General features: G+C 41.6%; 1 protein-coding gene across 1 annotated transcript; it reads right to left on the bottom strand.

The window, feature by feature from the left end:
* Nucleotides 1-1219: 1219 nt before the first annotated feature.
* LOC119338797 (phenylcoumaran benzylic ether reductase Pyrc5-like) lies at nucleotides 1220-4524 on the bottom strand. The gene is made up of 7 exons (XM_037611030.1): nucleotides 4376-4524; nucleotides 4095-4144; nucleotides 3663-3925; nucleotides 2784-2918; nucleotides 2079-2316; nucleotides 1735-1938; nucleotides 1220-1640 (listed from the first exon to the last, which is right to left on the bottom strand). Exons 1-7 carry the CDS (start codon nucleotides 4522-4524, stop codon nucleotides 1474-1476), a joined length of 1206 nt encoding a protein of 401 aa, XP_037466927.1. The 3' UTR covers nucleotides 1220-1473.
* Between the last annotated feature and the right edge of the window lie 8947 nt (nucleotides 4525-13471).

Below are 13471 nucleotides of genomic sequence, written 5' to 3'. Positions count from 1 at the left end.
TGCAAAACTTTACTCCCAAAACCTTTTTCTATTCATATTCATATATTTACATACATAATAATATAAAGTATATAAAATTCTATTTATGCCCCGCAAGTTGTTGTGGAATTGGTTGCAATTATTTCAATGAGATTTGGTGGTATGAAACATTATCCTTTATATTAACAATAAGGGTATCTTCAAACGATAGTCAAATTGCTCGTAAATGTCCGGACTGTGTGGTCTAAACACTTTGAGCCCTCCAATGTCGTCCACCAAACATCCACGGACCGGTTTGCACATCCGAGTTCCCACAAATCGGAAGAAAACGTGAAAGAGCTTCCTGCCATCGATCAAAGTTGGCATCGTAAGGCTAATCTGTATTTCTTAGGATTTTACCATGGCCACATATATGGTTGGTAGTGCTAGTGACAAAAATGCACTTTACATAGGTAATGAAGAAAAATAATTTTAGGCATCAAGGCTAGGGGCCTAGGGCTGAAATTTGTAGAGTTCTTACATGGCATATGAAAGCTACCATAATTTTATGGGGGTTTGATCTGCTCTAGAAATATAAGCTCTAGTACAAAAGTGTGTTTTGGCCGATTTGGAAGGTTATAAAGGAAGGGCATTATATAGGATGATCTTGGGGCTCACACTTTTACGGTTTTACCAAAGATCAACATTGGTATAAAAATGCTATACTGAATTATGAGAATTTTGACAGGGCCATAAATATGGTTTATATTTTTTTTCCCAAAAAGGGCAGGAAAGAAAAGAATTAAAAAATGAAATATATTGATCAAGGCTGGCCAATATATTTATATATCTGGACTTTGCAAGTCCCAGTGAGTGTCTAAGAATTTTGGTGGAATCATCTCATGTCTAGAAATGGTAGCTCCTTTGTAATGCCAGGAATAAAAGAATCATTCCCAAATATGAAAATTAGGTTTTAACAAAGAAGGAATAAAGATTTGATGAATTCCAGGCATTGGAATATGGGCAACAATATTCCTTGGATGTAGGATCAACCATGGCAAGCTCAAGTTTCATCTCATACCAAATTCCAAGTAAGTTCCAAATAGATCCCAAAAAGGACAGAAGACAGAACAGAGTAAAAAAAATCTCAACTCAGATTTTTGGTGTGCGACACTTATTCATCATTTAACAAAATGGCGAAGTAAAATATCTAAATCAATTATTTAATTAATGCAGTAATGCTTATGATGCAAAAATTAAATAACAAACAATTTCTAATTTGGCATAAATCCCCGGGCTGTTACATACGGTATCATGTTCCATCAAGCTAAAATTTCCAAATTTATACAACCTCAGTTTATATATTCTAAGCTCAAGGGAATGCAAGATGCATTCCTCACATGATTGAGGTCTCACACTCTGATTACGTAATTCACGTGCCATTCTAATAAAAATACACAACCTCCAACACTTATTCAAAGTATATGAATATTGGGGACGATAGGATTTAGGAGTTTAAAGGAACCTATTTAGGTATTCATCCACGGTAATATAATGCACATCGGGGTAAAGCTCAGTTGCTTCAACTCCAAATGATGGGTCGATCTCAAAGTTAGTGTGGTCCCCCTTCAACCAGACAGAGTGGCTGATTGCCAGTGCTACATTCAGCGGCGCTGGCGACTCTGAAACATACCCGAGAGGGCAAAATCAGTACAAAAGATAAGTATAGACGGCAACTACAATATTATAAAAGTAAAACAAGGCTTTTATTTTTACCTTGAATCTTATTCAGGAGTTCGTCCTCTGGGAGGTACACCCTCTCAAGTGTCTTACCAAGTTTCTTCTCCCAGAGTGAGACAAGCTCGTTATGGGACAAAGTGTTGCTTCGTGGTCTCAGATACAGAATTTTGTTCAGGGTCCTTGGATCATCTACAGCTTTAATAGTGTAGGTTCCCACGTCTTCTTCCGCCGCAAAGATTCCTATTGTCGAAAATACAGACATAAGAGTGCAGCCATAATCCCAGTCCTTGTTTAATTTAAATTCCGTTCTCAAAATAGAGATTAATTTCTCATATTGTAAGACTGTACAATCATATTAAGGGCATCTTGATCGGATCTACCTTTTACATTTCCATCACCCATAATGAGAACCTTCTCAGTTGGAGGCTCCATGATCCCAATCTGCGCAAGGCTTCGCAAGAAACGACCAGCAAAGAAGTTGGAAGAGACATATGTGTAGGGAATCCCCTCAGCCTCAATGGCACGCCTTATACGAGCTTTCCCACCGAATACTGTCTTTGCAGGTTCAACTGCATGGTTACGATCCACATCATTACCATACTCTGATGGGAAGAATCTCTGCAAGAAGCTCATCAATATCAGAGTTCAGTAAGAACTGCTGTAGAAAAATTATAATGACATGAGGAATGCATCGTATCAGTCTATCAGATATGAAAAAGGGGCACATTCAACATGTTTTGAACAAAATAACCACAACTAATTCCCGTCCATCTCAATGATTTTTTGTCCACCATGTTGTGGAAGGCAGGGAACAGCCTAAGTTGCCAAACCAGTTTCTTAGTACCAAAATGACTAGTGTTCTCATCAGCAAAATACGAATTTTGAAGAAAATGCAATTCACAAGTTGTTTCACATAGAAGAGTTTAGGGTGCACAGTTCGTTGCAATTTACAGGCCATCATTTATTGCATAACCATCAATAACAAAGAAGTTTCGAACTATATTATCAGCTAAAGTATTCATAGTAAGCCATAAGGTGTGCACACATAACAATTTGATATTGATGATTGGGACTTTGGAAATTACCTTTACATGCCCAACTTCCTTAATTGCCGAGATAATGAGAGTTTGATCCGGTAGCTGTTGATAACCTACGGCCGAGATCACAACATCTGCTGATTTAATGGCTGTCACCAGGCTCTCATGATCATACATATCACCCTAATAATCCAACAGTAATGTAACAGTTATACATCACTATCCAATCAAACTTATATCTTGAGGTCATTATTTTAGTAATCAACACGGGGTAACGACACAATCAGGGATGGCTATCATCCTTGCCAACATTATAGTTTAGTCTTGAAGGGCATGAAAGGTTGTTGACTTGCCGCCACCTTGTGAATACATTTCAGTATTTTATCAAACAGAACAACGACTATGCTACAACATATACCTTTTGTCCCCAGCAAATTGGGGCTTGAACACTGAAGAATCTTAAAAAGCCTAGCAGATTTGATAAAGATAAATTCTGTACATAACCCTTATGGCCTTGTCCTGTAAATGGGCCCTTGTGAGCCTCCAAAACTCCAAGCAAATCACCTAATCTTTACTTTCTTTAAGTCCTTTTTTTAGGGTGTTCTTTAAGTCATCTTACATGACTGTTTTATCTATTTTGACCGGGCTAATCCCCTTCCCATTACTCTCATTTCTGTCTTGTTCATAGATATGCCACAACAGAAACCAAGTTCGCTGCTTTGTTTAGCACTCGCGCACCGCACAAGGGACAAGAAGAAAAAAGAAAGCCGCCATGAAGCAATCCAGAGAATTTCTTATCACTGTTTCTGCTATCATTTTGACCCAAAATGGCACCACCCTTTTATAGAAGTTAGACCCACCAACCTTCATAAAAAGAGAGGAAGGATCTGGATAAGACTAGCAAAGAAGAGCACGACGGCTGCTGACCTTGACGATGGTGACGCCGGCATCCCGGAATCCCTGGAGGACGGCGGCCTTGGCTGGGTCGGCGGGCGCGGCGTCGCGGACGAGGACGGCGGTGGGGTGGCCCTCGCGTGCGCTGGCGGCGACGATGAAGCGGCCGATGTAGCCCGTGCCGCCTATCACCAGCACCCGGCTCCTCCCCTCACCTGCAGCCGACGCCAGGTACAGCAGAGCGGAAAAATAGAACAAGGCAAGAACAGAACGGAGAGGCAGAATGTAGTGGTTTTCTTAAAAAATAAAAAAGGAAAAGTGCAGTGAAGTGGAGATAGACGAGGCCGCGAGTACAGGGGAAAAGGTGTGATTAGTCGAAGAGTCGTGACTGGGAAGGAAGGCGGCATAATAACAGAGTCATGAAAGGCTTTCATCCTACTTTATAAATAAAGCAACGCCGTATACGTCCAAATCCAAAACAAGAACGACGGTCGGGGGCAACAACACAATCATGCCTAATAAACATAGGAGAAATAAGAAAAAAAGCCACCTAGTGGCTGCCGACAAGCAGTCCTACGAGGACGATAGTCGACGCATTGTAGTCAGAAGCGCATCAAACATGAGACCAAAATGATCACGGTCACGTTGCCTAGAAAGCGGGTGCCTGTGCTGCAGAAAAGGAAGGAATTTGAAGAAGAAGTCAGACGCTTGCCTCGGAAACACCGACTTGATCACCATTTTATTACGCATTGTCCAAAGAGTCCACAACATCGCCGCAAAGATGAGCCAGAATAAAGCGGCGATGTAGCCCCGGTTGGATAGCCTTGGTCTGGAGGAACTCCGCGAGGTCCAGGGCCTCCCAGTCGGGCCATAGAGCTTCAGGATGAACATCCATAAGACTCGAGCCGCCGTACATAAGAATAGGATATGGGTCCCAGTCTCAGACACCGTGCATAAGGGGCACAGGCCATCCCCCGGACCATGCCGCTTAAGCACATCGGTCCTCGAAGGGATGCGATTTCTAAGAAGTTGCCAAACAAAAATATGGATCTCTAAGGGCAAAGGGGCCTTCCACAAGGGATAGAGCCAGGGGATGGTGGGAGACCGGCATAATGCCTGGTATGCCGAGTTGATGGAGAACTCACCTGATGGTGAGAGCCGCCATGATACGGTGTCTAGATAGTCCAGCAACACTAGCGGTAAGGCTGCCCGCAATCTAGTCCACTCGACATTCTCAGCCCGCCCAAACGTTCGATGAAACCGGATATCCCACTGCCTAGATCGGGAAGCCGTGAAGACAAGAAGTGACGGGTCCGCGCAGATAGAGAACATGACAGGGAATCCGACCCTGAGAGGCTCGGTACCCATCCATGGGTCCAGCCAAAATTGAATGTAGACTTATTCGTGCAATAAATTCATTCAAAAACTGAATGTAGATATATTTCATCCTAACTATGTATTGCGTAAGGAGAAAAGGAAAAAAAATAGCTTTGAGTATACAAGGATGTGGATTGGGTGGACATGGTCTCACAAGCGAGGCAAATCTGGGCCCTATATGTTTGCGGATGAGTCCGAATGCGCACGCGTATAGTGATCAGTTGGGCCTCAAATTTTATCATTTGCAATCACAAACACTATTTTATGAACACCAAATACTCACAAACACATGTATGTCGATCATTTTCGTCAAACATAGTTCAATGCACATAAATACAAATTGTTTGTACTTAAGATTTTCAGTGTGGATGTAACCTACGTGTTGGGCCAGCGGGGTTGGGGGTTTAGTACCACCTCGCCACGCAAGGAACGACATGATCGGCTTAAATAGCCATGTGATTGCTACTTGTAAACTACGTTGGATTTTTCTCGAAGAGGAGGGGTGAAGCAGTACGATAGAGATAAGTATATCCCTCAGTGAAAACCAAGGTTATCGACCGAATAGAAGAACCATACAAACCTTCATTAGCAGCACCTACACACACAAAAGCAAATACTTGCACCCAACGCGGACGAGAGGGTTGTCAACCCCATGAACTCGTTACTTGCAAGGATTAATTTAGTGATAGATAAATAAAATAAAAATTAAAATAAAAGGTATAAAATTGCAATAAGGTATTTTTGGTTTTAATAATATAATAAAAGTAGACCTGGGGGACATAGTTTTGACCATAGGCTTCTCTCTCGAACACATAGCATACGGTGGGTAAACAAATTACTGCTTGGCAGTTGATAGAAAAGCGCATAGTTATGACAATATTCATGGCAATGATTCCACATATAGGCATCACTTCCGTGACAAGTAGATCAACTCCTTCCTGCATCTACTACTATTACTCCACCAATCGATCGCTATCCAACATGCATCTATTGTATTATGTTCATGACAAACAGAGTAACGCCTTAAGCAAGATGACATGATGTAGACAAAGTAAACTCAAGTAATATGAATAAAACTCATCGTTTTATTCTTAATGGCAACAATACAATACGTGCCTCGCTACCCCTTCTGTCATGAGATGAGGACACCGCAAGATCGAACCCATTACAAAGCACCTCTTCCACTAAAGATAAATCAATATAGTTGGCCAAACCAAACGGATAGATCGAGAGAAATACAAAGCTATCATAATCATGCATAATAAAGTTCAGAAAAGACTCAATTAATTTCAGTGAATAATCTGATCATAAACCCAGAATTCATCGGATCCCAACAAACACACCGCAAAAGAAGATTACATAGGATAGAACTTCAAGAAGATCGAGGACAATATTGTATTGAAGATCAAAGAGAGAGAAGAAGCCATCTACCTACTAGCAATGGACCCCTAGGTATGTGGTGAACTACTCACGCATCATCAAAAGGCAACAAGGATGATGTAGAAACCCTCCGTGATCGATTCCCCCTTCGGTAGAGTACCAGAAAAGGCCTCTAGATGGGATCACGGAAGAACAGGAGCGTGCGATGATGGAAAAAGTGTTTTGGGTGGCTCTATGGGGGTTTCCCAATATTTGAGAATTTATAGAAGTGGAATTAGGTCAGATGGGGCCATATGGGCCCCACAAGGTAATAGGTCGTGCCCTGTTGCCTTGTCGTCTCCTCGCTTCGCGTCTGGTCTCCTCCCGAAGCTTCTAGGGTCTCTTTTGTCTAGAAAAAATCGTCAAAAAGTTACGTAGCGTTTGAAATCTATTTGGTACTCATTTTCTGAAAAAACCAAAAACAAGTAGAAAACAACAACCGGCAGTAGGCAGTGGGTTAATAGGTTAGTTTCTAAAAATGATAAAAAAATATCATAAAAATGCATATAAAGTATCCAAGATTGATAATACAATAGCATGAAACATTAAAAATTATAGATATGTTGGAGACGTATCAACATCTCCAAGCTTAATTCCTGCTCGTCCTCGAGTAGGTAAATGACAAAAACAGATTTTTTGATGTGAAATGATACCTAATATGTGTATCATGTAATCTCTTTACGGTATAATCATTGAGAAACGATGAAGTCACAATATCACCATAATAATATCCATGAATATAAGAAACATAATCATTTTCAAAATATACGACCCTTAACAAATGTTATCCCCGCACATTTTATCATGTTAGCATGGCATGACTCTGCCTTCATTACATATATATAAATCATGAGCACCCCGGTGTCAAACCAGGAAAGTGGATCGTACTTCTAACGCGCTTCAACATTTTCAACCCCACACAATACATGAGCGTGAGCCATGGATATAACACTATAGGTGGAATAGAATGCGGTGACAGAGATCAATAAGGCAAGTCAAAAAGGAAGAAAGTATCGCATTAACGTGGCTAATGAATGGGCTATAGAGATGCCCATCAATCGATATCAATGCGAGGAGTAGGGATTGTAATGCAACGGATGCACTAAGAGTTATAAGTGTATGAAATCTCTACGGAAACTAAGTGGGTGTACATCCAACACGCTTGCTCATTAAGACCTCAGGCATTTGAGGAAGTCCATCATCAAAATATGCAAGCCATGTTCTATAATGAAAAAATTCCACTAGTATATGAAAGTGATAACTCAGGAGACTCTCTATATGAAGAACATGGTGCTACTCTGAAGCATAAGTGTGGAAAAGGATAGTAACATTGCCCCTTCTCTCTTTTCTCTTTTTTTTGCTGGGCTCTTTTTGGCCTCTTTTTTCCGTCCAGAGTCTCATCCCAACTTGTGGGGGAATCATAGTCTCCATCATCCTTTCCTCACTGTGCTTCAAAGTAGCACCATGTTTTTCATATAGAGAGAGTCTCCTTTGTTGTCACATTCATATACTGGCGGGAATTTTCATTATAGAACTTGGCTTGTATATTCCGATGATGGGCTTCCTCAAATGCCCGAGGTCTTCATGAGTAAGCAAGTTGCACCCACTTAGTTTTCAGTTTGAGCTTTCACACACTTATAGCTATTAGTCCATTGCATGGCAATCCCTACTCCTTGCATTGAAATCAATTGATGGGCATCTCCATGGCCCATTGATTAGCTGCGTCGATGTGAGACTATCTTCCTTTTTTTCTTCCCATCTCTATCACCGCGTTCTATTCCATCCATAGTGTTATATCCATGGCTCGTGCTCATGTATTGCGTGAGGGTTAAAAAAGCTGAAGCGCGTTAAAAATTATGAACCAATTGCTCGGCTTGTCATCGGGGCTGTACATGATTTATATTTTGTGTTAATAAGATGGAGCATGACAAGGCTATATGATTGTGTAGGGATAGTGTTCTTTAGTATTTTTTATTTTGAAAGGCATGATTATCTGTCGGTATGCCTGAGTATTGATGTCTTTATATCAAATTATAGACTATTGCTTTGAACCATTCAAATATTAATATTCATACCCTAAAAAGAAATATTGCATGACAAACATGTTAGCTAACATTCCACATCAGAAGTTCTGTTTTTATATTTACCTACTCGAGGACGAGCAAGAATTAAGCTTGGGGGTGCTTGATACGTCTCCAATGTATCTATAATTTTTTTATTGTTCCATGTTATTATAGTATCAATATTGGATGTTTTATATAACTTTTTATGCTATTTTATATCATTTTTGGGACTAACCTATTAACCCAGTGCCAAGTGCCAATTTCTATTTTTTTGCTTGTTTTTGGTTTTCCAGGAAATCAGTACCAAACGGAGTCCAAATGCTAAGAAACTTTTTGACAATTTTTTAGACAAGAGAGACCCTAGAAGCTTTGGAAGGAGACTAGAAGGCAAGCGAGGAGACGACAAGGCAACAAGGCATGCCCTGGGGGGGGGGGGGGCAGCCCTGTTGCCTTATGGGACCCTCGTGGCTTCAACTGACCTAATTCCACCTCTATAAATTCTCTAAAAACGGGAAACCAATAGAGAGCCGCCAAAGCACTTCTTCCTTCACCGCAAGTTTCTGTTCTTCCACGATCCCATCTGGAGGCCTTTTTCGCCAATGTGTTGTAGGGGGAATCGATCACAGAGAGCTTCTACATCATCCTTGCTACCCTCCAATGATGTGTGAGTAGTTCACCATAGACCTATGGGTCCATAGCTAGCAGCTAGATGGCTTCTTCTCTCTCTTTGATCTTCAATACCGTGTTCTCCTCGATGTTCTTGGAGTTCTATTGGATGTAATCTTCCTTTGCGTGTGTTTGTTGGGATCGAATGAATTGTGGGGTTATCATATGAATATTCATGAGAATTAATTTAGTGTTTTCTAAACTTTATTATGCATGATTGTTATAGCTTTGTATTTCTCTCTGATCTATCCATTTGGTTTGGCCAACTAGATTGATTTTTATTCAGTGGGAGAAGTGCTTTATAATGTGTTCAATATTGCGGTGCTCTATATTCAAGTGATAGAAAGGGAGAACACACATTTGTATCGTTGCCATTAAAGGTAAAATGATGTTTTTTTTTTCATATTGATTGGGTTTACTTTCTCTACATCATGTCTTCTTGCTTAAGGCGTTACTATGATTTTATTAACTTAATACCCTAGATGCATGCTGGATATGAAGGAAATATGCCCTAGAGGCAATAATAAAGTTATTATTTATTTCCTTATTTCATGATAAATGTTTATTATTCATGCTAGAATTGTATTAACCGGAAACTTAGTACATGTGTGAATACATAGACAAAACATATTGTCCCTTGGATGCCTCTACTAGACTAGCTCGTTAATCAAAGATGGTTATGTTTCCTAACCATAGACATGTGTTGTCATTTGATGAACGAGATCACATCATTAGGAGAATGATGTGATGGACATGACCCATCCGTTAGCTTACCATTATGACCGTTACAGTTTCATTGCTACTGCTCTCTTCATGACTTATACATGTTCCTCAGACTATGAGATTATGCAACTCCCGAATACCGAAGGAACACTTTGTGTGCTACCAAACGTCAGAACGTAAATGGGTGATTATAAAGGTGCTCTACAGGTGTCTCCGAAGGTGTTTGTTGGGTTGGCATAGATCGAGATTAGGATTTGTCACTCCGTGTTTCGGAGAGGTATCTCTGGGCCCTCTCAGTAATACTCATCACTATAAGCCTTGCCAGCATTGTGACTAATGAGTTATTTGCGGGATGAAGTATTACGGAACGAGTAAAGAGACTTGCCGGTAACAAGACTGAACTAGGTATGATGATACCGACTATCGAATCTCGGGCAAGTAACATACCGATGACAAAGGGAACAACGTATGTTGTTATGCATTTAACCGATAAAGATCTTCTAGAATATGGAGGAGCTAATATGAGCATCCAGGTTCCGCTATTGGTTATTAACTAGAGATGTGCCTCGGTCATGTCTACATAGTTCTCGAACCTGTAGGGTCCACACGCTTAACGCTCGATGATGATTAGTATTATGAGTTATGTGTTTTGATGACCGAAGTTTGTTCGGAGTCCCGGATGAGATCATGGACATGACGAGGAGTCTCAAAATGGTCGAGACATAAAGATTGATATATTGACGACTATATTTAGACACCGGAACTGTTCCGGAGAAGTTTCGAATAAAACCGGAGTACCGGAGGGTTACCGGGACCCCCGGGGGAACTAATGGGCCTCATGGGCCTTAGTGGAGAAGAGAGAGGGCCGGCCAGGAGGTGGCGCGCGCCCCCCTTGCCCCAGTCCGAATTGGACAAGGGGAGGGGGCGGCGCCCCCCTCCTTCCTTCTCTCCTCCTCCTCCTTCCCCCCTTCTCCAACTTGGAATAGGAAAGGGGGGGGGATCCTACTAGGTTTGGACTCCTAGTAGGACTCCCCCCATGGTGCGCCTCCCCTCTTGGCCGGCCTCCTCCTCCCCCTCCTTTATACGTGGCCAAGGGGCACCCCATAGACATACAAGTTGATCTTATAGCTGTGTGCGGTGCCCCCCTCCACAGTTACACACCTCGGTCATATCGTCGTAGTGCTTAGGTGAAGCCCTGCATCGATAACTTCATCATCACCGTCACCATGCCGTCGTGCTGACGAAACTCTCCCTCAGCCTCAACTAGATCAAGAGTACAAGGGACGCCATCGAGTTGAACGTGTGATGAATGCGGAGGTGCTGTACGTTCGGTGCTTGGATCGGTTGGATCGCAAAGACGTTCGACTACATCAACCGTGTTAACTAAACGCTTCCGCTTTCAGTCTACGAGGGTACGTGGACACACTCTCCACTCTTGTTGCTATGCATCACCTAGATAGATCTTGCATGATCGTACAATTTTTTTGAAATTACCGCGTTCCCCAACAGTGGCATCCGAGCCAGGTCTATGCGTAGATGTTATATGCATGAGTAGAACACAAAGAGTTGTGGGCGATAATAGTCATACTGCTTACCACCAATGTCTTACTTTGATTTGGCGGTATTGTTGGATGAAGCAGACCAGACCAACATTACATGATCGCGTTCATGAGACTGGTTCTACCGACGTGCTTTTGCACAAAGGTGGCTGGCGGGTGTCTGTTTCTCCAACTTTAGTTGAATCGAATTTGACTATGGCCGGTCCTTGTTGAAGGTTAAAATAGCACACTTGACGAAAAATTGTTGTGGTTTTGATGCATATGTAAGAACGGTTCTTTCTAGAAGCCCGTAGCAGCCCACGTAAAACTTGCAACAACAAAGTAGAGGACATCTAACTTGTTTTTGCATGGCTTGCTGTGATGTGATATGGTCAAGGCATGATGTGATATAAATTGTTGTATGAGATGATCGTGTTTTGTAACTAAGTTATCGGCAATTGGATCCATATGGTTGTCACTTTATTGTATGCAATGCAATCGCCATGTAATTGTTTTACTTTATCTCTAAGCGGTAGCGATAGTCGTAAAAGCAATAGTTGGCGAGACGATAACGATGCTATGATGGAGATCAAGGTGTCGCGCCGGTGACGATGGAGATCATGACGATGCTTCAGTGATGGAGATCACAAGCACAAGATGATGATGGCCATATCATGTCACATATTTTGATTGCATGTGATGTTTATCTTTTATGCATCTTATTTTGCTTAGTACGACGGTAGCATTATAAGATGATCCCTTACTAAATTTCAAGGTATAAGTGTTCTCCCTGAGTATGCACCGTTGCTATAGTTCGTCGTGCCGAGACACCACATGATGATCGGGTGTGATAAGTTATACGTTCACATACAACGGGTGCAAGCCAGTTTTACACACGCAGAATACTCGGGTTAAACTTGATGAGCCTAGCATATGCAGATATGGCCTCGGAACACTAAGACCGAAAGGTCGAACGTGAATCATATAGTAGATATGATCAGCATAGTGATGTTCACCATTGAAAGCTACTCCATCTCACGTGATGAACGGACATCGTTTAGTTGATTTGGATCACATGATCATTTAGATGACTAGAGGGATGTCTATCTAAGTGGGAGTTCTTAAGTAATATGATTAATTGAACTTTAATTTATCATGAACTTAGACCTGATAGTTATTTTGCATGTCTGTGTTATTGTAGATCAATGGCCCGTGCTACCATTCCTTTGAATTTTAATGTGTTCCTAGAGAAAGCTAAGTTGAAAGATGATGGCAACAACTACATGAACTAGGTTCGTAACTTGAGGATTATCCGCATTGCTGCACAGAAGAATTACGTCCTGGAAGCACCGTTGGGTGCCAGGCCTGTTGTAGATGCTACTGATGACGTTAAGAACGTCTGGCTGAGCAAAAATGATGACTACTCGATAGTTAAGTGTGCCATGCTTTACGGCTTAGAATCGAGACTTCAAAGACGTTTTGAACGTCATGGAGCATATGAGATGTTCGAAGAGTTGAAGTTAATATTTCAAGCAAATGCCCGAGTTGAGAGATATGAAGTCTCCAACAAGTTCTATAGCTGCAAAATGGAGGAGAATAGTTCTGTTAGTGAACACATAATCAGAATGTCTGGGTACCATAATCACTTGACTCAGCTGGGAGTTAATCTTCCTAATGATAGTGTCATTAACAAATTTCTTCAATCACTGCCACCAATCTATAAAGGCTTCATGATGAACTATAATATGCAAGGGATGAACAAGACTATTCCCGAGCTCTTCGCGATGCTAAAAGCTGCGGAGGTAGAAATCAAGAAGGAGCATCAAGTGTTGATGGTCAACAAGACCACTAGTTTCAAGAAAAAGGGCAAAGGGAAGAAGGGGAACTTCAAGAAGAACGGGAACAAAGTTGCTGCTCAGGAGAAGAAACCCAAGTCTGGACCTAAGCCCGAAACTAAGTGCTTCTACTGCTCATATTTGCAACTCGAAACAGGGGCTACGGATTAAATGAAGATTGGCTAAGGACGAGGTGATGATGCACGTGGGAAATGGTTCCA

The sequence above is a fragment of the Triticum dicoccoides genome, chromosome 7B, assembly GCF_002162155.2.
Source record: "Triticum dicoccoides isolate Atlit2015 ecotype Zavitan chromosome 7B, WEW_v2.0, whole genome shotgun sequence".
Classification (NCBI taxonomy): Eukaryota; Viridiplantae; Streptophyta; class Magnoliopsida; order Poales; family Poaceae; genus Triticum; species Triticum dicoccoides.
Note: the sequence above shows the minus strand (reverse complement) of the source record. Positions and strands in the feature narration are given on the sequence as shown.

What these genes read in the sequence shown, in the direction of transcription:
- LOC119338797 (XM_037611030.1), bottom strand. Translation starts at nt 4,524, where the DNA reads ATGGATGTTCATCCTGAAGCTCTATGGCCCGACTGGGAGGCCCTGGAC. An exon ending in GGGTGATGGAAATGTAAAAG is followed by an intron (nt 1,939 to 2,078) that starts GTAGATCCGATC and finishes TTTCGACAATAG; the next exon opens with GAATCTTTGCGGCGGAAGAA. An exon ending in ACTCCTGAATAAGATTCAAG is followed by an intron (nt 1,641 to 1,734) that starts GTAAAAATAAAA and finishes GGTATGTTTCAG; the next exon opens with AGTCGCCAGCGCCGCTGAAT.